The sequence below is a fragment of the Suncus etruscus genome, chromosome 7, assembly GCF_024139225.1.
Source record: "Suncus etruscus isolate mSunEtr1 chromosome 7, mSunEtr1.pri.cur, whole genome shotgun sequence".
NCBI lineage: Eukaryota > Metazoa > Chordata > Mammalia > Eulipotyphla > Soricidae > Suncus > Suncus etruscus.
The window spans coordinates 95,732,637-95,754,566 of NC_064854.1; the positions used below are offsets into that span (position 1 = coordinate 95,732,637).

Genomic DNA, 21,930 nt, shown 5'->3' on the forward strand with positions numbered 1-21,930 from the left:
TTGGCCTTCCTTCCTTCCTTCCTTCCTTCCTTCCTTCCTTCCTTCCTTCCTTCCTTCCTTCCTTCCTTCCTTCCTTCCTTCCTTCCTTCCTTCCTTCCTTCCTTCCTTCCTTCCTTCCTACCTTCCTTTTCAGAGATTACTTCTGGCTCTATACTCAGGGGTTTTCCTGGCCATATTATGGGGACTGTATGTGGCATCAGGGACAGAACCTTGGTCAACGACATTTAAGGCAAGAGCCTTACCCACTATTATCACTCTAGTTCTAGCTTGAACAATCAGCTTGCATTGACAAAAAGACTAATAAAAACCAGTTTTTCACCAAACTTCAATGGAAAGTGAGCATCTGTTTGTAGAACAGAAACAAACAAACACACACACACAAAAAAAACAAAAAACAAAAAACAAAACAAAAACAAAAAGCAAACACAGATATAACCCTGCAGCTCAAAGCACTGACAAATTACTGTTTCTGCATGGCTTTAAAATTAACCTCTAAAATTTTTAATAATAAAGTTACAGTAATAGGAACAAAAGAGATCAGAGTGTTTGTTAGTAGCCAATCAGAGAGATCTGCTCAGGTCTTCATTGCCCTAAGATCTCCAGGGCAGGTTGGAGGAAAGTGGGGAAGGACTTTGAAGAGTGTCATAGGGGAATGAATATGGAATCAGAGCAGACAGGTGGCAGAGGCCTTAGAGAGAAAATGATATTCTGGACTAGGACAAGACATAGGCCAGGGCAATGAAGGACTTGCCAAGATTAGGGGTAGGAGAGAGGTGAGGTGACTGAAAGGCTGGAGCATGGAGCAATTGGGAGGAGCCTCTGAAAACTGCCAGCTGTGGCCTAAAAACAACAATGAAGAGACTAAAATCTGAAAAATCTTGTATCTGCAATATTTTGTAGGGCAACTTTAGTTTAAAGCAGAAATAATTTGTGTGTGTGTGTGTGTGTGTGTGTGTGTGTGTGTGTGTGTGTGTGTGGTTTTTGGGGCATACCCGGCAGTGCTCAGGGATTGCTCCTGGCTCTATGCTCAGAAATCGCTCCTGGCAGGCTCGGGGACCATATAGTATGCCGGAATTCAAACCACTGTCCTTCTGCGAGCAAAGCAAAAACCCTACCTCCATGCCATCTCTCCAGTCCAAGAGCAGAAATAAAATTTTTAAGCAGATCAAAACCAAGTGACTTGGTTTGAACAAAATTCTTTTTTTTTTAATTTATTTAAACACCTTAATTACATACATGATTGTGTTTGGGCTTCAGTCATGTAAAGAACACCACCCATCACCAGTGCAACATTCCCATCACCAATGTCCCAAGTCTCCCTTCTCCCCACCCGACCCCCGCCTGTACTCTAGACAGGCTCTCCATTTTCCTCATACATTCTCGTTATTAGGACAGTTCAAAATGTAGTTATTTCCCTAACTAAACTCATCACTCTTTGTGGTGAGCTTCCTGAGGTGAGCTGGAACTTCCAGCTCTTTTCTCTTTTGTGTCTGAAAATTATTATTACAAGGGTGTCTTTCATTTTTCTTAAAACCCATAGATGAGTGAGACCATTCTGCGTTTTTCTCTCTCTCTGACTTATTTCACTCAGCATAATAGATTCCGTGTACATCCATGTATAGGAAAATTTCATGACTTCATCTCTCCTGACAGCTGCATAATATTCCATTGTGTATATGTACCACAGTTTCTTTAGCCATGAACAAAATTCTTAAACAAAAATCTGAGCAACTTTGTTCTCCATAGATTTGAACATATCTCTCGATCCGATATTACTGGCCAAAGTGGCTCTCTGTAACAACAGTGACATATAGAACACTTACACAGAGCTTCCTGCGCAACAAGCCTTGTTTTAACTGCTTTGCCTAGTCCTGGTCACCATCACTGGTGTTTTCCAGCTGCTTTCAGGGTTCCCAGATAGACAACTATGTGCTGAAGGGCCAAGGAGTCAATGGGGGTAGGGGACAATGTGGGCACCCAAGATGAGTGAGAGCTATAGTGGAATATCATGGAGGGTGCACTAGATCCAGGGTTAGGGGAGTAATTAAGGAGAAATAAAGTCACTGGTCTTAGGATACATAGCTGACAGTGTGAACAGTCAGATGGGTAAATCTACCCACCTAAGAGGGAACCGGTGAATCAGACAGACATGGCAGAATGTGGGGGCCCATGGCAAGCCTGGAGCTGAGTTGTTTTTGTTTCCAGGGAGCCACTTACATACAAATATGCTCCATGGCCATGGTCATATTTGGCCCCCAACTGACAACCACAGCTCCTGAACAACCTTCCAGAGGCCACATCCAAGCACTGCATTAAGCCCCTCAGCCTGTTAGCGGAGAGATAGGGGAGTATCTCCAAAGGTAACCAGATGGAGCAGGTAGGGAGAGGCTCTAAGTTGGTAGGAAACCCTGTTCTACCTGGTTTTACTGTCCAGCTCTGAAGATGCCCTGCCTATACCTGGACTATGGTCCAGATACCTGCAAAATATATTCTGGAATATTTTGTTCTGTTGGCTAGTTTGGAGCCATGTGGGTTTTTTTTTTTTTTTTTTTTTTTTTTTATACCTGATAGAATGCTGCCACTTCTAGTCCAGACCTCACAAAGGCTGTTTGCAGAGGGATTGCCCAGGAGCAAAATTCTCACATCAGATCCAGGAAGAGGACCAGAGTTAAAGCATAATGGATAGAGCGTTTGCCTTGCATGTGGCTGACCTGGGTTCTATGTTCGGCATCCTATATGATCCCCAAGCCTGGTAGGAGTAATTGCTGAATCCAAAGTCAGGAGTAATCCCTGAGTGCTGCTAGGTGTGACCCCAAAACTAAAAAACAATCCAGGACGCTCTCAGGGACAAAACTGCATGAAGTTTACCTGACGAACATGAAGTCACCCGAAGATGGGTGTTTCCTGGAGACATTGCTCCCAGATCCAGGTTCCATCGATCCCAAAGGGCCAACTGTGTGGGGTACTGTGAGCAACTAGGATTGTGCTCTTCCAGTCACACAGCTATGTATCCAACCCTCATCATTATATAAAACAACAGAAAGAAGGGGAATAGTTCTTTAAAAAACAAGAGAAGTTGCATGGGCAAAAGTCTATCTCTGACAGGTCTGATAAATTGGTGCATACACCCTTCCATGCAGCTTGGTTAAGACCAAAGGCCTCAGCCTTCCTTCCTCACTCCCTACTGGAACTATCCAATTCACATCTGAAAACTGTGATTAAATGGACAATGTCACTTTGAGTCCTGCCTCCTTGTCAGGTTTTGCTATTCTGGCGTCCCTGCTGTTATTCATGCTTGCCCCAAATACAGTTTCCTTCCTGCCCCCTGCCTGAGACCCAGTAGTGGCCTGTACATTTCCATCACTAAAGTTTTTATATGGATGTTTCTTTCTATTACATCAATCAATAAGAATGCACTGAGGGCTTGGAGATAGTACAGTGGTTAGGGTGTGTTCTGGGTTAGAATATGCCCAACCCAGGGCCCAGAGCGATAGCACAGCAGTAGGGCATTTGCCTTGTATGCAGCTGATCTTAGACCTTGATTCAATGCCGCGGCACCCCATATGGTCCTCGAGCCAGGAGTGATTTCTGAGAGCATAGCCAGGAATAAGCCGAGTGTCACAGGGTGACACATTCAAAAAGAAAAAAAAAGGAAAGAGAATATACCCAACCCAGATTTGATTTTGAGCACTATATGGTCCCCCAAGCACTGCCAGGTGTAGCCCCTGAGGTCCTGAGCAGCACTGGTTGTGGTCATGGAGATCCCCAGCACTTCTGAGGTGACATGGGTATGTTGACACTGTAAGACCCGAGCAGCACAGCATTTTTCAGCCTTGGGATGAACTGCAGAGCCAAGATTGGCCAAGAATCACTGTTGAGTTCCTCAGAACCTCCTAGGCACCGTTTGGCATGTCCCCCACTCCAAAACAAAAACAACAACCAGAAGGTTTATTAAACTGTTACTCTGGGGGCTGGAGAGATAGTGCTGTGAGTAAGGAATTGGCAGACCCAGGTTTGATTACTGGCATTCCACATAGTTTTTGAGCCCTCCAGGAGTGATTCTCTAAATGCAAAGTCAGGAGCAAGTCCTGAGCACCACTGGTATGCCCCATATTAAAAAAAAAAAAAAAACTGTTAGTATGTGCCAGACACTGTTCTGGCTGAAGAGAATTATAGAGGTGAAGAAATAAAATCCTAGCTGAAGGTTGGGGATAACAGTAGCCATGTAAAGAGACAACTATCAAGTCAGAGGGTGTGTGATGCTCTGGAAACAAAACCAGGAGTTGAAAGCAGGTGATGGGAGGATCTGGGCAGGGGAGAGGTCTGAACACATTCTCAGAAGCTCATGGACCATTCTGTTTGTGGATAAAAGTTTTTTAGTGGGGAGAGGGACAGAAATGCCCTGTCGGAGGATGCAAGGTTGTGGAAGTGTAGCGCCAACTGCCAAGCTGCATTTGTCACAGCTACCCACAAGTGTGGTGGGACTGGCAGTATGTTCTGAGCAGCATTCTGCGTGCTCACCATGACTACATCTTCAACCATCGCTGACCTAACGTGACCAAGCAAATCAGAGGCACAGCATCTGGCAATTGTACTTTGGAAAAAGTCCATGCAGGCTGAATTAATCAGAAGCCTCCACGCCTAAGGCAAACACAGTTTCCTCTGAAGGCTGGTCCAACCCTGCCCACGCCTCACACACACACACACAAGGGAACAAAAACTGACAACCCGAAGACTAATCCCCAAAACTAGGGCCAGTAAGGAGCAGAGGTCTGGATTAAGCTACACCCCACATTTGAATACTTTTTTTTTCTCTTTCTTGGTATGCACACTTCCTGGGCAGGGCTGAGAGGGGCATGGGAGGAGGTATTTAAATGCATTCCCTGTAGAGTGAACCTCATTCGAGGACCTCCAGTTACAGAAGACACTGTATTGCAGGTAATCCTCTTTCTGACCCCTCTTCTAGCCCCTCCATTCTGCAGGGTCTCTCGCTATGGGGTGTGTGTCTCTATTTCCCCCTAACAACATCTTTTCCTGAGTGGTGTCCAGTAGGCGGTTTGAGGGGCGTATATGTCATCACCCCCTGCTGGCAGTGATGTTTTCCTCCAGGACCTGGAAAGGAACTGATGGATGCCAGGGATGCGAGTAGGTGAGGTAGGGCATGAACAGCCCCTAGAGAGACAAAAGTAGTGTAGTGCCTTCCACTGGCATTTGGCTTTGAGAATTTCATGTCTTGCAGTTTCTTTTTCCTCATCCATAAAATAGATTCATAATGGTGCCTTCTCCAGCTCCGTTCCAGAGCTTTTATAAAAAGTAAAGGGGGAGTCATGACTGTGGCATGAAAGTTGGCATTCTTGAGGCACAAAGGATGCAACAATGGGAATGGGGAAGCAGGAGAGGAATCTCAACTTCCCGTTTGAGACACAAATTACTGAGTTTGATGTTGTTGTTGTTGTTTTGTTTTGTTTTTAAGGGGGCCTCACTGGCTACATTCAGGGCTTACACCTGGCTCTCTGCTAACTGCTGTGCTATCTCTCCAGTCCGAGCATTTTATGTCATCTAGCATAAAATTGAGACTGATCACACAGGTGCTGCTGACTGCTGCCCCCAGTTTTCTCCTGAATCCTCTGCAGTTCCGAGCAGTGGGTGGGTCTGTGTGGGAGGCTAAGAGCTCTTCTGCTTTGAGTTGCTGATGAGCCCTATTGTTGGTCTTTTTTTTTTTTTTTTTTGGCTGCTCTTTTTTTTTTTAACAGTTGGTGCTCATATGTATGCATTCCTGGGGGAGTGAGTAGTCGTGATCCTGCCTCTGATGCTCACTCATCACTTTTAGTTGAGATGCTCATTGTGGGTCCTGTCCTTTTAGCAGGGATGCCTGTACACACCTGGCTTGCTCTCTTACCTGTAGTACTTGAGACGCATCAAGCACCAGATCTTTATAAAGAGGCTGAACGCTCGGTCTACCTGGAATTGGCTCCCTCAGTCTCCAGATGCTGCCTGATCTCCCGTCACACAAGTGCAACAGAGTCCTTCTAAACTGTCCTGCTAAATTGTCTTCTAAATAGTTCCAGGATTTCTCTCTCTGGTACACATTGTGGCAAACTTTATTTGTTCATGAATTTCTAAGAAAGCTGTGACTTTCAGCTCATGAACAGGAATTTACTATGTCACTGAGAAGTTATGCTACAAAGACTTTTGCTAAATGTGGCCGCTGGGTGAGGGAGAAGCCATCCCAGGTGCCCCTGAGTTTTCTTGTAGCTAGAATCCTGCCCACGTCTCTGTGTGGAAATAGTTCTTTTCTGGAATTGTTTATACCCAGTCTGCTTCTGTCTATAAAACTACCAGTGCTTTTAAGAACTTGGCTTAGCCAGAAAGGGACTTTAGGTATCTGTGAAGCTTGATTAATGAGTTTGGATATGGAAACCTCCTCAGCAAGGTCCTTTCGAATCTGAAAATGGTTTGGCTGCGTGTGCAGAATTTGTAAGGTGTTTTCGTGGTAATTTCAGCAGCTTTGCAAGCAGATGGAGTAGCAGTAAAACTTGGGCAATGCTGGAAAGGCCCTGTGCTGCCTCACTGAGCCTATCAGCAGAATTGGAGTGATAGCACAGCAGGTAGGGCACTTGCCTGACTCAATCCTGGCACCACATATAGTCTTCTGAGCCCGCCAGGAAAAAAATTCCTCAGTGCCGAAGGAGGAGTAAGCCCTGAGCACCGCCAGGTGTGCCCCCCCGAACAAAACTAAACAAAAGAAAACAGACAAAACAACCGCCAGGCAGTAATTCTTCTTCGGATCACAGGGCTCCACTTCTTGGCCCTCCCTGCGCTCTTGTCTGTCATCTGCTTAGAGGGTACAGATAAGTCAGGATGTCTGGGTTAGACACTTGAGGGAGCAAAATAAAGTTACATTTCTAGAGTTCCCAGGGAGATCTTCCTCTTTCTATAAGATTAACGCAGTGAAGACCGGTAAGGGTCTGTCCCCACTCTCCGGGCCCCGTGGGGGACCGGGTAGAAACTCCAAGGTCCCTTCCTTCTCTCCCTAGGAACCATGAGCAAAATCAGCGACGTGGTGCAGCGGGCTCGGAATGCCTTTAACTCGGGCAAGACACGCTCCTTGGAGTTCCGGACGCAGCAGCTGGAGGCGCTGGGGCGCTTGATCAAGGAGCGGGAAAAGGACATCGTGGACGCGCTGCACGCTGACCTGAACAAGGTGCGCAGCCCACACCGCCCAAGCGAGGGGCGGGGGGGCACAGAGGTTTTGGGGCACCAGAGTAAAGGGAGAAAGATGGATAGAGACAGGTGCTGTCTTTGCTTGCATTAGGATGTCTATGGCGCCTGTGCGCTAAGCGCCTTCTAAATGTCTATGGCACATTGTGGGAAATGCATCTCAGGTTCCTGGAGCAGCTGTGGCCTCCTCGCGCAGTCCAAACGAAGCCCAGAACAAGGGCTGATCCCTCCCATTTCCGGGTTGTCTCTTCAATCCTGGTCTTAAATCCTTTTCCAAAATGTCAGGATCAGGAGGTCACCTTGCCACTATCAGAGCCCCAACCTAACCCCCCAAATGCCTGGTCTCCTCATTCCTCCTGCCATGGTCTCCCACAAGGCCCCCTAGTTGAGGACTCTCTGCTCTCTATGGCTTCCTCATCCCCCACTGTCCATCCCCGATCCTAAGCAAAACCAGACAGCTTCCAATTGTCCCTTCTCTTACTGCTCCTTAAATCCTCTGGACCTGTCTCCCCAATTCCTGAGTTGCCCTTGTGATGAGCAGAGAAAGCAGCGGAAGTCCTCCTCTGCCAGTTCCCGGGCCTTTTGTTGCTGTGTTTTAAATCTCTTTTTAAAAATTAAAAAAAAGGGGGGGGGGCAGAGAGATGGCGCAGTGTTAGGCCATTTGCTTTGCATGTGGCTGACCCAGGATAGACTTGGGTTCGATTTCCAGCATTTCATATGGTCCCCAGAGCCTGCCAGGAATGTTTCTGAGCGTGAAGCCAGGAGTACCCCTGAGAGCCACAAGGTGTGGCTCAAAAACCAAATATATATATTAAAAATTAAGGTTTTTTTTTTTTTGTTTTTTTTTTTGGTCACACCCGGCGGTGCTCAGGGGTTACTCCTTGCTGTCTGCTCAGAAATAGCTCCTGGCAGGCACGGGGGACCATATGGGACACCGGGATTCGAACCTACCACCTTTGGTCCTAGATCAGCTGCTTGCAAGGCAAATGCCACTGTGCTATCTCTCTGGGCCCAAATTAAGTTTTTTTGAGTCACATCTGATTGTGCTCAGGGGACCAAATGAAGATGTGAGGCCGAGATTGAACCTGGGCTCCCGTGTGCCAATCATTCACTGTAGCCCTTGGAGTCATCTCCAGCCTTGTGATTGTTCCAGCCTTGTGCTTGCCATCTCAGCCTTGTGATCCTCAAAACAAAGAGGATAAACAAAACCGCTCTGTTGGTTTCACAACTTCCCATTTGCTCCGGAGCCCTTTCCAGCAGCTGAGTCACGCCTGCTGTCTGCATTTCCCCCACCCTGTCCTGCACGGAAGGCCCCAAATGGCCTGCTCATTCTCTTCCTGGATTCAGTCTCATTGTAGTCTATAGTGTCCCCCAACCCTGTCACGCATATGCACGCACGCACACACAATATTCTCTCACACACTCTCATACACACACATCTGCTCCCACATGGGCACACACATACTCTCACACAAATGCTCACACTCTCAGTCACACTTGCATGCACAACACTTGCATGCATAACCTTTCCATCACTCTCTCTCACACGTACACACAGACACACACTACCCTCACACTCCACCTACTGCATCATTCATAGACTTTCTAACGTCACGTTAGGGTTTCTGGTACCTTGAACTAAATATTTCTTATCTGGGACCCCAGTACTGACAGAAGGAAATTCTCAAAGACTTAGCCCTCAACTGTCCATTCTTCCCTTCAGAAGGCTCTCGTATCCCCACATTTTCTCTGGGCTGTAGAGTCCATGAAGAACGGCCCCCGGCAAGCATGCCTGGCTTTGTCCTGCTAAGCCACACAGCAGCCCTCTAAGTCATGGGCCATGCTTTCATTTTGTAGACTGGAGAATATGGTTAGTAAAGATAAGCAGCCCAGGTAAGGAGTCACAGCAGCAAGCTGGGTCCTCAGCTCTGCCCTGATGTCTGCCTGCTCTCCCACCCCAGAATGAATGGACTGCCTACTACGAGGAGGTGGTCTATGTGCTGGAGGAGGTTGAGTATATGATCAAGAAGCTCCCCGAATGGGCTGCAGATGAGCCTGTGGAGAAGACTCGCCAGACACAGAAGGATGAATCCTACATCCACTCAGAGCCCCTGGGTGTGGCTCTCATCATTGGCACCTGGAACTACCCCTTCAACCTGCTCATCCAGCCCATGGTGGGCGCCATTGCTGCAGGTAATGGCCTCTGGCCCCCATTGTGGCATGGAGCCAGAGGACTCAGGCCTGAGGAAAAAGGGGCAGGAGTCCCATTAGTCTGAAAGGCCAGTCTTCTGCCAGCCACTCTACATGTGGACTAGACTGTGCTCTGCTAAGATGGTTCACTGCTTTCTTACCAGTTTGGACTAATTCTGACCTTCACTAGGTCATTCTTCTCTTTATTTCCTTCCCTCTTCTCTCACCTCTTGGCTAGTGGGCCACAGCTCTTTACCCATTTCCCTGGGGGTAAAGGGGCTCCAGACATAATCACTGCTATTGGGGTGGCATTGCTCTGATTTCATGCTAACCCTATGTGATCTGCAGGGAATGCGGTGGTCCTCAAGCCCTCAGAGCTGAGTGCAAACATGGCAAAACTGCTGGCTGTCATCATCCCTCAGTACCTGGACAAGGTGAGGGCTCAGGGAGAACCAGTTGGGGTCCAACTGGGGGGGAGGTTGAAACAACAGGTGAATTCTTCCAAGTGTCATCACAGGATAGGGTGTAGACAACAACTCTGTCCCATCAGGGTAAAGAGAGCCCCAAGTCTAGGATAGAGCTTGGCTGCCCAGACAGGGAGAGGAGGGCTGTGCTCTTTGCTGACCACCTTCTATCTCCACTGTGAAGGATTTGTACCCTGTGATCAACGGTGGTGTTCCCGAGACCACAGAGGTGCTCAAGGAGCGATTCGACCACATTTTCTACACGGGGAGCACAGGTGTGGGGAAGATTGTCATGACTGCTGCTGCCAAACATTTGACACCTGTCACACTGGAGCTGGGGGGCAAGAGTCCCTGCTACGTGGATAAGGACTGTGACCTGGATGTGGCCTGCAGGTGAGCAGGTGTATGGAGGCAGAACACAGCTGCACTCACAGACTAGGCCCATGTTATCCAGGGCAGCTTCTTCTGGTTTTTAGTGTGGGCTACTTTCAGCTGTGCTCAGGGCTCACTCCTAGTGGGCTCAGAGGAACCATATAAGGTGTTAGGAATAGAAACTGGGTCAGCTCTGTGCAATCCAAGTGGCCCACACTTTGTACTCTCTCTGAACCCCAAGGCAGAGCTTCACCTGTCTTTCCCTGGGGGACAGGGGCAAACTCTCCCATAGAGCTGATGCTGAACTGTGGAGAGTCAGAGCATTATCAGAGAGGCCTAAACACCATTCACCTCCAACAACTCTTTTAATCCCCCGTATGTCCCTCACCAGTCACAGATGGGGTAGAACATTGGGCAGTACTGGCAACTTCCTAGATCCAGCATCCCCATCCTGTGCATGTTCACAGACATGGATCTGATCTGGAACTGAGCAGGGCATTTGGGGAGCTCCTGGTAGAGAGAACTCAAGCACTCTGCCTTCTGCCTCTCTGGGTGCTCCCTCCCAGGGCTTAGCCTTCCTTCAAGTCAGAGTAAAGCTTCAATATGGAATTTTCACAGACGCATCGCCTGGGGAAAATATATGAATAGCGGTCAGACCTGCGTGGCCCCTGACTACATCCTCTGTGACCCCTCCATCCAGAATCAGATTGTGGAGAAGATCAAAAAGTCCCTGAAAGTGAGTGTTGTTGGTCCCTGGTGGGAGGCAGGGGCTGCCCAACAGGAGGTGGGTGTAGCTTTAAGATGACCTCAGGATTTCAGCAAATACTGGCTCATTTTTGATCAGAGAAGGAAAGCAAGTCCCAGTCCTAGGGAAAGATTTAAAACCAAAAGGCTGGAGCAGGAGCAGCCTGCATTCAGAATCCTGCTTTCCCCTAGAGAAAGTCACAGGTTACACTGCTATGCTTGGTCCTGCTTCTGCTAACCTGAGTCCATTCCTAACCTGACAACTACACTACAGTGTGTGTGTATTTGAGCCTCACTAGAGCCCACTCAGCCCACAGCACTTCACACTCCAAGATCCACAGATGTTGGGATGTCCTGTGGTACTGTGCTCTCTGCACCTGCCTCTGCTTTGGGTTCACAACAAGGGCCATGAGCTTTTCTGAAGCCACTCATTCCTCACAGGAGTTCTATGGGGAAGATCCCCACAAAGCGCATGACTACGGAAGAATCATCAGCTCCCGGCACTTCCAGAGAGTGATGGGGCTGATACAGGGCCAGAAAGTTGTCCACGGGGGCACTGGAGATGCAGCCACCCGGTATATAGGTGCGTGTCTTCACCCTTCAGAAAAGCACTCCCTAGAGCTGGTGACCAAGGGGCACAGATACTTGAGAAGCGACTGCAGCGTGCTGATGGAGAGAAATTGCTCTCAGCAGTCTTGGGGTTGGCACTAGGATTCTGACTGAACTCAGCTTTTGAAGCCACTGCCTAGTCATAGAAGACTGTCACTCCACCCCTCCCAGTGCCACCAGGGAGTGGTCCCTAAGCTCCCTCCTCTCCCCAAACAAAGGCCAAACCATCCCCGCCTCCTCTACACAGTGCCAGAGGGTATAGCTGACAGAGTCCCCAAGAACCCTGGCTGTGAGAGTAGGAGGTATAGCTCAGTGCTAAGGCCTGAGGGTCACCCATAATGAGTAAATGAGGAGTGAATGAGGTGCTCTAGCAGGGGCTCAGGTGGCTGTTTGAGGTAGTGTCTACCCCCAACATAAGGCTCTTGGGCTTTCCCTAGCCCCCAAAGACTAGCCCATGATTATCCCCCAAAATTATCTGTCAAAGAGTCAAAGAAGGAATTTGACATTTGCTTGGTGGGGTGAGCAAGGCTCTCAGTACCACGTGACTCTGCTTTGTTTCCTGCCTCAGCCCCCACCATCCTCACTGACGTGGACCCTCAGTCGCCAGTGATGCAGGAGGAGATCTTTGGGCCTGTGTTGCCTATTGTGACTGTGCGCAGCCTGGACGAGGCCATCCATTTCATCAACCAGCGTGAGAAGCCCCTGGCACTCTACGTGTTCTCCCTCAATGACAAGGTAATGCAGGGTCCCTAGATTCCACTACTGTTCACTGCCCAGTTGCCTAGATAAGTCACTTATGAAGCCCTTTCTTCACATCTCTGCATCGGGATGGTAGGGTTCATCCCTGAGTAGGGAATCAGTGGTGCTGGGTGGTGCCTTGCTGCCTTTCCCTGCTGCAGTAGTGGGAGTGGGAGCTTTGCTCTTGCAATTTCTCTGAAAATTATAGCCATGTGGGGCTATAGGTGACTCTAGGTTGCACCTAGGGCAGGGGGAGGCCAGAGGGGTTCATGGATTGAAGACTGAGGCTGGGGGCTGATTTTGCTGTTGCAGGTGATTAAGAAGATGATTGCAGAGACTTCAAGTGGTGGGGTGACTGCCAACGATGTCATCGTCCACATCACCGTGCACTCTCTGCCCTTCGGGGGTGTGGGTGAGTTTGGGGCAGGACTCAGCACCTAGCTGCACCATATAGAGGTAGACAGAGCTGGACACACCCAACCCAAAGTGTTCAGGAGGGGCCTCAGAGTATCAGGGCATCACTCGTACTGTGGAGGTAAATCTACTATTCACACTTCACCTGAGAACTGGAGTGTCCACAGGCTCCTGGTGCACTGGGCCTTCTTCAGCAAGGCCCCTGAAAGGTCATGCTCTGTAGTAGCTGTTCCCTAACCTTCAGACTCAGGTTACCCCTAAAGGCTCAGAGGAGAGCCCACCATGAGGGTTGTGGGAAGTGGGCCTGAGACAGCTCCTCCCACAGGAAACAGTGGCATGGGCTCCTACCATGGCAAGAAGAGCTTTGAGACCTTCTCCCACCGCCGCTCTTGCCTGGTGAGGCCGCTGAAGGATGATGAGGCCATCAAGGTCAGATACCCACCGAGCACAAACAAGGTGAGAAGTGGGATGAGTGCTGTAGGGCGCCAGTCCACAGGACCCAACAGGGCCTCACTGTTTCTGACCTCCTCACAGAAGGTTCAGCACTGAAGATTCTGCTCTGCTCACGTTGACGCCTTGTGTCCAGAGAACTGCACCCTGATACCCTGCTTCTCCTCTGCCCATCCCTGCATGAACCTCCCTCCACAATGACCTGCCCTGCCCCTCCAAGTCCTGAATTCTCCCCACTCAGTGCCAGTAAAGATTCCCAATAAAGATTTACCAGCTGTGCAAATGTATACGTGCATGTTTCTTTTGTGGCCTGTGCCCTTCTCTGTTCCACTAAGGCTTCCTAGCTCCCCATCCTGACCAGCAGGAACCTTCTCGCCGAACCTTGGGAAAGGACTGGGATGTCCACTCCTTCTCGTCCTTCCTCATGTGCCTTCCTTGGGGGTGGCAACTCCATTTGGTGTGCTCTGCACAGGGGTGGCCTCAGTGACTGAGCCTCTAGAAAGAAGATCAAGGCTAGTTTGGGTCTCAGGAGTACAGGAGCAGTTGTAAGAGAATGCCTGCCTATATTTTCTGAAGCTTCCGAAACCTCCTAAAGTTTCTGACACCTCGAAAAACAGTTCATATTGTATCTGGTCAGCTGCTCTCATGCACTTTGTAGGGTGGGAGAAATGTGGAGCTGGTATGTGGGCAGAGGGCCTGACAGCAAATGTGAATTCCCGGGTTTGATACCAGGTGACACTACCAGTAGCAAACCCTTTGGGTGTGCCTCCCAAAACAAAGCACCTCTGAAATTGGAAGTCAATGTTTTCTCAAATTAGGTTTGACAACTAGGGCAGATTCTCAGTGTCTGAAGGAGGGAACCCTCTGGGTAATTTCAGGTCCCAGCCCTAGGGCAGAGGACAAGAAGCTAGGTCAACTCCAGATTGCAGAATGCCCTGGAACTTTCCCACCAGTCACCATGCACAGCTGAGGGGCCTGAGAAAGCAGATCAGTATCTAGTATGACCAGAGTAAGCAGGCCAGGGTTCAAGCTACAGCCAGAAATGGCTATTGATTTTCTGAGTTCTGGCCCTATGACGGAGCAAGTCTCTGGGCTCGGGGATAATGTTTGGGGTGAGAGTGATGGTCCACAGGGAGAGTTTGTTATGAAGGTAAATCTGGCCCCATGTTTTCACAGGAAACAGCTTAGCCTGGGCATCTTCCTCTGGCATCTCTGGACCCCCCACCCCAACAGCTCTGCTCCCTCAAAAGACTGAACTTCTGCTTGGCCCACAACCCCTGCCACCCCCCTTTAGGTGCTGGAATCTTAACTCTAGAAAGAGCCACACCTTTAACTATTGTCTAAATACATTCGATATCTGCATTTCTACCTCTGCCATCCCAGCAGCATTTTACTGGCAGCTTCTCAGGCCCTCTTCTTTCTTCTTTCCTGGCTCTCCAAATCTCCCATTCTTCCTTGAAATCCTAGAATATATTCTTTTTTTTTTTTTGGGGGGGGGAGGCACACCCAGCGGTGCTCAGGGGTTACTCCTGGCTGTCTGCTCAGAAATAGCTCCTGGCAAGACCATATGGGACACCGGGATTCGAACCAACCACCTTTGGTCCTGGATCAGCTGCTTGCAAGGCAAACGCTGCTGTGCTGTCTCTCCAGACCCTAGATATATTCTTAAAGTAATACCAGGCCTTTCATTGCCAAACTATCCACATGGCCTCCAGCGACTCTACCAATAATAACTTTTTTCTCATTGTCAAAAATGAAGGAAGAAGGGGCTGGAGGGGTGGTACAGGGGCTTAGGGCTTACTTTGCATGTGGCTAATCCTATTTTGATTCCCTGAATTTGGCTCCTGAAGCATGTCAGCAATTGTCCCTGAGCACAGAGCCAGGAGTAAATCCAGTGCCACCACCCACTAAAAAACAAAAGACACCCAGAACCTCTATAATAGGATTGAGATGGCATGAGAAAGGGCTGAATGAAAGAAATAAAATAAGCTTGGAGCTAAAATGAAAAAAGCAACATAGAAGAGATAGCACCTCCCTATCACCCGAGGGAGTGAAAAACTACACTTTAGTGCCTGTTGTAAAGATGAAAGTTTGCTTTCCCTCTAGAATCTAGAGTCTAGATAAAGCCAATAAGCCAAGGGTTTTCTCATCTCCAAGATGCACAGTATTGAGTTACTGGTGCTGTCAAACCTCTCCCTGAGGGGTACTTAGTCTGAGAACATCTGTGTGGTTGTGTGAACCCCCTGGCTATGTATGGCCAAGAGCCCCTTCAGTCTTTGCATTTGTCAGTGAACAGCCTGAGCTATAATCAGATCATGTAGAACAGTGGTCTCAAACTCAATTTACCTGGTGGCCATAGGAGGCAAAGTCCAGGTGAGGCAGGGCCGCATAAGGGATTTCACTTACCGAATATTAGCAATAAAAAATCGCATTAGTAAGAAAAAAAATCGCAAAAAGTCGCATTAAACATTTGCATACCCCGAACAGAACTGCTCGGGGTATGTAAATGTTTAATGCGATTTTTTCTTACTAATGCGATTTTTATTGCGATTATTCGGTAAGCGAATAATTGTGAACACTGCGATATTTGAAGGCCAGCCACGGGCCACAAAATGTTGTATGGAGGGCCGCAAATGGCCCGAGGGCCTCGAGTTTGAGACCCCTGATGTAGAACATTCCTTTTAGTAATGAAAGTGTTTTCTTTCTTTACTGCCTTTATTGAAAGCTTTTCTAGTTGTAAGATTCTGACTTTAATTCTATTTTCCCAGTATCACTGTTTTACATCTTCCCTCAGTTTCTCTCTGCACTTGAGTTTCTCTCTGTACCCTCAAGTCACATTACCTCTAAGACTGTATGATCTGGGCCCTGCCTTATTCTCTGACCTTAGCTTGAACCATAATCACTTGTTCAACCCAGAGAACCACCCAGTCTCACTCTTGAAAGCCTTTCCTTTCTTCAGGCCTCAGGACTCCTCCTAGATTTTTTCACGGCTAATTCCTCATATCACAAATATCTCAGCTCAAACCTCATCTACTAAATTCTCTCATCAGTCACTATTTCTCTCTTAGCCCACTTTCTTTTCTCCAAACACTTGTTATAAAACAATTCCATTAGCAGAAGAACTGGAATAGGAATTAAGGCGCTTGCCTTGCATGCTGCAAACCAGGTTCAATTCCCAGCAATGCTTATGTTTCCCCAAAACAGTTCCAAAACTCTTGAGCATAGAGCCAGGACCAGATCTCTGAGCACAGCAGGGTTTGGCTCAAACATCTCCCCCAATCCATTATTTCATTAATTTATCTGTTTATACCATTAAAATGTAGCCCTGAGCTTTGTCCTTCTTCACTTCCACCTAGCAACAGATGAATGCAGTATGAGTTGTGAATCCCTTTATGGATCAGGAAACTGAGGCTAAGCGGGCAATGCCTCTTGGTCTCACCATATTAATCTTAGGCATCACAGCTCTGGAGTTAACTGGCACTTTCCTGATACCAGGAGTATAGCAAATCACCTTAAACACACACCCTGTTTTAACACCCAGAGGCACACCCTGCTTTCCTAAACACAGAAACACATACCCTATTTTAATCCCTTCATATCCTACCTGATTGGCTGACAAAGTCCACACCCTAGTTTCCCCTAAAATAAATATCCCTTCTCCACCTAAAGTAAATTGAGTTATTCTCCGGAAGTGGCTGGTGAATGCTTCTTCCTGAGTGCTCTATTCACTTCCGGACTCAACCTTGCCAGTGACCTCATCAGTGACTTCTACATCTTGGGATCTAATCATTTACACAGCTTCATTTACTCACGGGTACATTAACTGTGCCACATTAGAGCAGATCTGGAAGTGCTCTGCTTAGGAAAGAGCTTGGGGTTCCCAAGGGGAAAGCTTTAAAAATATGGCTAAAAATAATCAGCATCATCTTCCCCTTCCTTCTTTTTCTGCTATTATAGCACAACTTACAGCATGACCAATTGATTCATAATGTCCCAAACCTGACCTGGTTTAATTCCTTTTCCAAATAATTTGAATCCAAAAGAAAAAACAACTTGCTACTCCTCAACAGTATGATTCAATCTACTGTTGTTTTGGTTTGTTTTTGTTGTTGTTAAAGAATTGGGCTGGGAATACTTTGCATCATGATGATTATGCAACTTTTCCAGACAATTGCCATTGTCCAAATCATAAATGGCCAAGAATCTCCCCAAATCACTAGTGACTTTTCTGGGTTGCCCATTATAATCATGTACTCTGTTGGATGAATGCCCAAAAGGACACCTGTGACTTCCCAACTGAAGGTCCAGCAGACACAGCTTTAGTAAGTTTTTCGTCCTGTTGTCTGTTAGCATTGCTTGTGGGCCTTTTGGCTAAGACCTTGTGTAGTATCTTTTTCTGCTTGCTTGCTTGCTTCTAGATTCTCATGTAATTATAATTGTCATGGTCCTTCCCCAGTCACAAAATTCTGTTCCTTCTTAAGTAAAGGAGCAATTTTCTTCATCGTTCAACAAATACTATTTTAGAGGTGGACTGCCCTCAGAACAGGAATTGGAATAGGAACAGGTGAAGGAATAGTGTTGGAACAAGTCTGTGCCTTTGAGAAGCTTCATTTGATTGAAATTTAAATTCAAAACACCCGTGGATAGCACCAGAAGTTAATAAATTCTGTTTCATAGGTTAACAGAGTGCTCACCAACTCAATGCAGAGGTCACCCTAGAAGAACTGGATCATCCAACTCCCATCCCACTAACCAAGACTTATTGCATGGCCCTACTGTTGAAAGCATTCTGGAAAACATCAAGGAATGTTGGTATTTGTTGAGTAACAACTATCTGTGCCTCATGGATAGAGACAGGTCATAGTAATAAATAGGAGAATAGTACTGAAAAAGGGGTGATATGATAATGAAGAATCTAAAGACATTTACATGACCAAAAAAAAATGTTTGTTGAGGGAGCAGTAGGTCAGGCCCTCCTATGTAGATCCCTAAGACCTACTATCTTTCCCTATGATGGAACTACTGCCCTTCAAGGTGGCCCCTCTACATACCATCTCCAAGCCATGCACCCTGATACCAGGAAACTCCTTTGTTTCTGTTTATTACTGCAGACAATAGCAGAGAGTTTCTTGCCTCATTTGGAGGGTCAGATATCTATTGTTGATTCCTGTTCTCAACTCTGTATCTCAGGTTCTTGTGGCCTTTGACTCTTGAGGCCAGCACTGACCTTGGGTTGGCACATAAGGCTCATGTCTGACTCTTCTACTTCCCAAGAATTCCTCTAGGGTTGCCTTGCTGGCTGGGATGGCCATGTGAACCTTGGTGAGTGGAGCTCATTATTCTGTGACAGTCTCATTTCCTCTCTCATTGCAAACAGAACTTCCATTTTGTTCAGACATTCTTCTCCACAAATGACACCATCCCCACATTAGAGACAAATCTTCAATAGCTATATCAATAGGGGTTCCACCCTTCTGGTTTTAGTTTAAAGTTACAATACTTCTAGTAACTTAAAAAATGGTAATGATTATGACTCTGAATTTAATCTTCAAAAAGTAGACTTTAGGTTTTAGTGAAGCAAGTTTTTTTATTGAAAGAAGTCTACTGAGAAAGATATGAAAATGAACTGCCCTTGGGTTCATATGACATTCTGAGTACTTGGAAACAACAACATCTTGCTTTCAGGGCAAGTTCCCTGTACCACCACTTAATGGTGAGATGAAACCAGAAGAAACTCCGTAACACCCTGATTTTGACATAGGATCTGAACAAAAACCAGGATTTCTAATTACAGAAACCTGACAGTGACAACTGTGATAGAGAAGAACTTTTACTGGGACCACAAAGAACTTGGGATTAGACAACTTAATATGCCCAGAGTTTATAGTTGGCCTTATGGCACAATGCTTCATGGGTAGGGTCTCCCTATTTTTAGGCCAAAAGTTTTTCCCTTTCTATTTTCCTCAACCTTTGCTGCACCTATGAAAAATGAAAAACAAAATACTGACATACACCCACAGCCCTTTTTTTTTCTTTTGTTTTTCTCTCCATTTTTATTTATTTATTTTTCTTTTTTTTCCTTTTAAATAGGAGCTCCTGCCTTTTCCATAGAACCTTGGAAGATGGATTACTTTGTTTTACCACATATTTCTGCAGTTTTTTTTTTTATAAAACTAAGAATAAAAGAAAAAAGGAAGGATGGGGGCTAGGGGCCAAGTGGTCCCAGATGCATTCTGATAATGGAGGATAAAAAGGTCAGAACTAAATATCCGAGCCAAAGCCAATGATAATAGAATAAAGAGACTTAAACTTTAACAGTCTAAACTAAAATGGGCCTGTTATACTGGCAGACCTTAGGGGCAGAGGGTGGTGTATAGGATGCACTCTGGGATCATTGGTAAAGGAAGGTCGACACTAGTGGTGGGAATGGCCCTTATTCACTGTATATCTGAAATCCAACAGTTAAGGACTTTGTAGATGACAATGTTTTCAATAAAATAAAATTAAAAAAATAATGAAACAAAGAAAAAGGAAAGACATAAAAATGAAGAATACAGTGTTCAGGAGAAACATGGGCATCTCCAGAGTGGAAAAATCTAGACTTGATTTTTTAGATAATAACCAAATACAAAAATACAGAGGTATTTCATTTCCCATTTGTTCTCTTCAGTTACCCCATTCTGCTTTACATACTATTGATATCCACTGTGGGTACATTTACAACCAATAAACCTGCATTGACATTTTGTAATATAAGCTCCTGACTTTTGAACCTATGTCCTGGAGTAGAATCTAAATAAAAATATACCTTTTTTTCTTTTTTGGAAGGCTTTACCAAGAGATGTTCATGGTTCCTGGTGATACTTGTTTAAATAGGCCAAGTATTCAGAAATTCAGTGCTAGGGCCAAGTATGTGGTGCTATTTGAGTTCTGCAGTGTAGGATCACCAGGGTTACTGGACTGTGCTTAGGGGCCTTTAGGCATTAACACCCGGCAATGTTGTAGAAAGAGGGAAAGTAGTGCTTGGGAGCAAACCTGATTTGCAGGCACCCTACACACTATGTTATTTCTCTGACCCTTAATGTGTTTATAAAAATTCTCCAGATGATGGGCTGCTGGAGAGATAGTGCAGGTTAGAGTGCATACAGCTGATCCTGTTTCAATAAGTGATCTCCTCCCAATCATTACCAGATACAACCCTGGAGAGTCCCAAACACCACCAGGATGGTCCCAGGAAATTCCAGGCACTGTAGAGTCTAAACAGTACCATATTCTTGGGTCCTTGAGAGGAAACACTGGTCTGATAGGTTGGAGACTTTCAGGAGGGGATCCACTGTCTTTTAACCACCACCTGGCAGACTTCCTTCACCAAAAAAATAATGTTGCCATGTAATTATAATATACAGCCTGATTTAAGAGCCACTAGAATTAGGTAATAATGAAGTTTGCTTTCCACAGCTAATGAGCATGGCACCTAGGTCTGGGCAATAGGGACTGCGAAGGACTTTACTAGAAGATTCTGGGAAAGGCTTGTTTCCCCAGTGAAAGTAGAAGCATGAAAATAAGGCATTTTCACATGAAAAAAATTCTCCACATCACTAATCATCAGGGAGATGCAAATCAAAACAACTATGAGGTACCGTCTCACACCACAGAGATTGGCACACAGAATTCTATCACAAAGAACGAGAACAAACATTGCTGGCGGGGATGTGGAGAGAAAGGAACTCATCCACTGCTGGTGGGAATGCCATCTAGTCCAACCTTTATGGAAAGTGATATGGAGATTCCTCCAAAAACTGGAAATTGAGCTCCCATATGATCCAGCTCCCATATGATACCACTCCTAGGGATATACCCTAGGAACACAAAAATACAATACAAAAATCCCTTCCTCACACCTATATTCATTGCAGCACTATTTACCATAGCAAAACTCTGGAAACAGCCAAGATGCCCTTCAACAGATGACTGGCTAAAGAAACTGTGGTACATATACACAATGGAATATTATGCAGATGTCAGGAGAGATGAAGTCATGAAATTTTCCCATACGTGGATGTACATGGAATCTATTATGCTGAGTGAAATAAGTCAGAGGGAGAGAGAAAGATGCAAAATAGTCTCACTCATCTATGGGTTTAAAAAAAATGAAAGACATTCCTGCAATAATTTTCAGAGACAAAAGAGAGGAGGGCTGGAAGTTCCAACTCACTTTATGAAGCTCATCACAAAGAGTGATGAGTACAGTGAGAGAAATAACTACATTGAGAACTATCATAACAATGTGAATAAATGAGGGAAGTAGAAAGCCTGTCTAGAGTACAGGCAGGGGTGGGGTGGGGAGGAGGGAGATTTGGGACATTGGTGATGGGAATGTTGCACTGGTGAAGGGGGGTGTTCTTTATATGATTGAAACCCAACCACAACCATGTTTGTAATCCAGGCGTTTAAATAAAGATATTAATTAGAAAATAAGGCCTTTCACCCTCCAACAGAAAACCCTAGCTTCATGACTGAACTCAAATAATATGAACAGCTGAACCTTCTTAGGTGGGACCAAACTACAGGACTGAAAACTTTAGGACAGTTATTTAGAATGGTATGGGTTGGATCCATCCATTGGAGATCCGTATAGCAGGAAAAACCAGCAGCCTCTACACACCTGCCATCTTTCCAGCAGAAAAAAATGCCCAGCTCCTCTACCAAGTTTACAAAAGAAAATAAT

General features: G+C 46.3%; 1 protein-coding gene across 1 annotated transcript; it reads left to right on the forward strand.

The window, feature by feature from the left end:
* The first annotated feature begins 4,908 nt into the window (after positions 1 to 4,908).
* On the forward strand, positions 4,909 to 13,485 carry ALDH3A1 (aldehyde dehydrogenase 3 family member A1). Its single transcript, XM_049776897.1, has 11 exons — positions 4,909 to 4,938; positions 7,038 to 7,204; positions 9,183 to 9,414; positions 9,760 to 9,845; positions 10,060 to 10,268; positions 10,866 to 10,983; positions 11,433 to 11,574; positions 12,169 to 12,335; positions 12,651 to 12,750; positions 13,078 to 13,208; positions 13,287 to 13,485. Exons 2-11 carry the CDS (start codon positions 7,043 to 7,045, stop codon positions 13,299 to 13,301), a joined length of 1,362 nt encoding a protein of 453 aa, XP_049632854.1. The 5' UTR covers positions 4,909 to 4,938; positions 7,038 to 7,042; the 3' UTR covers positions 13,302 to 13,485.
* The last annotated feature ends 8,445 nt before the right edge of the window (positions 13,486 to 21,930 follow it).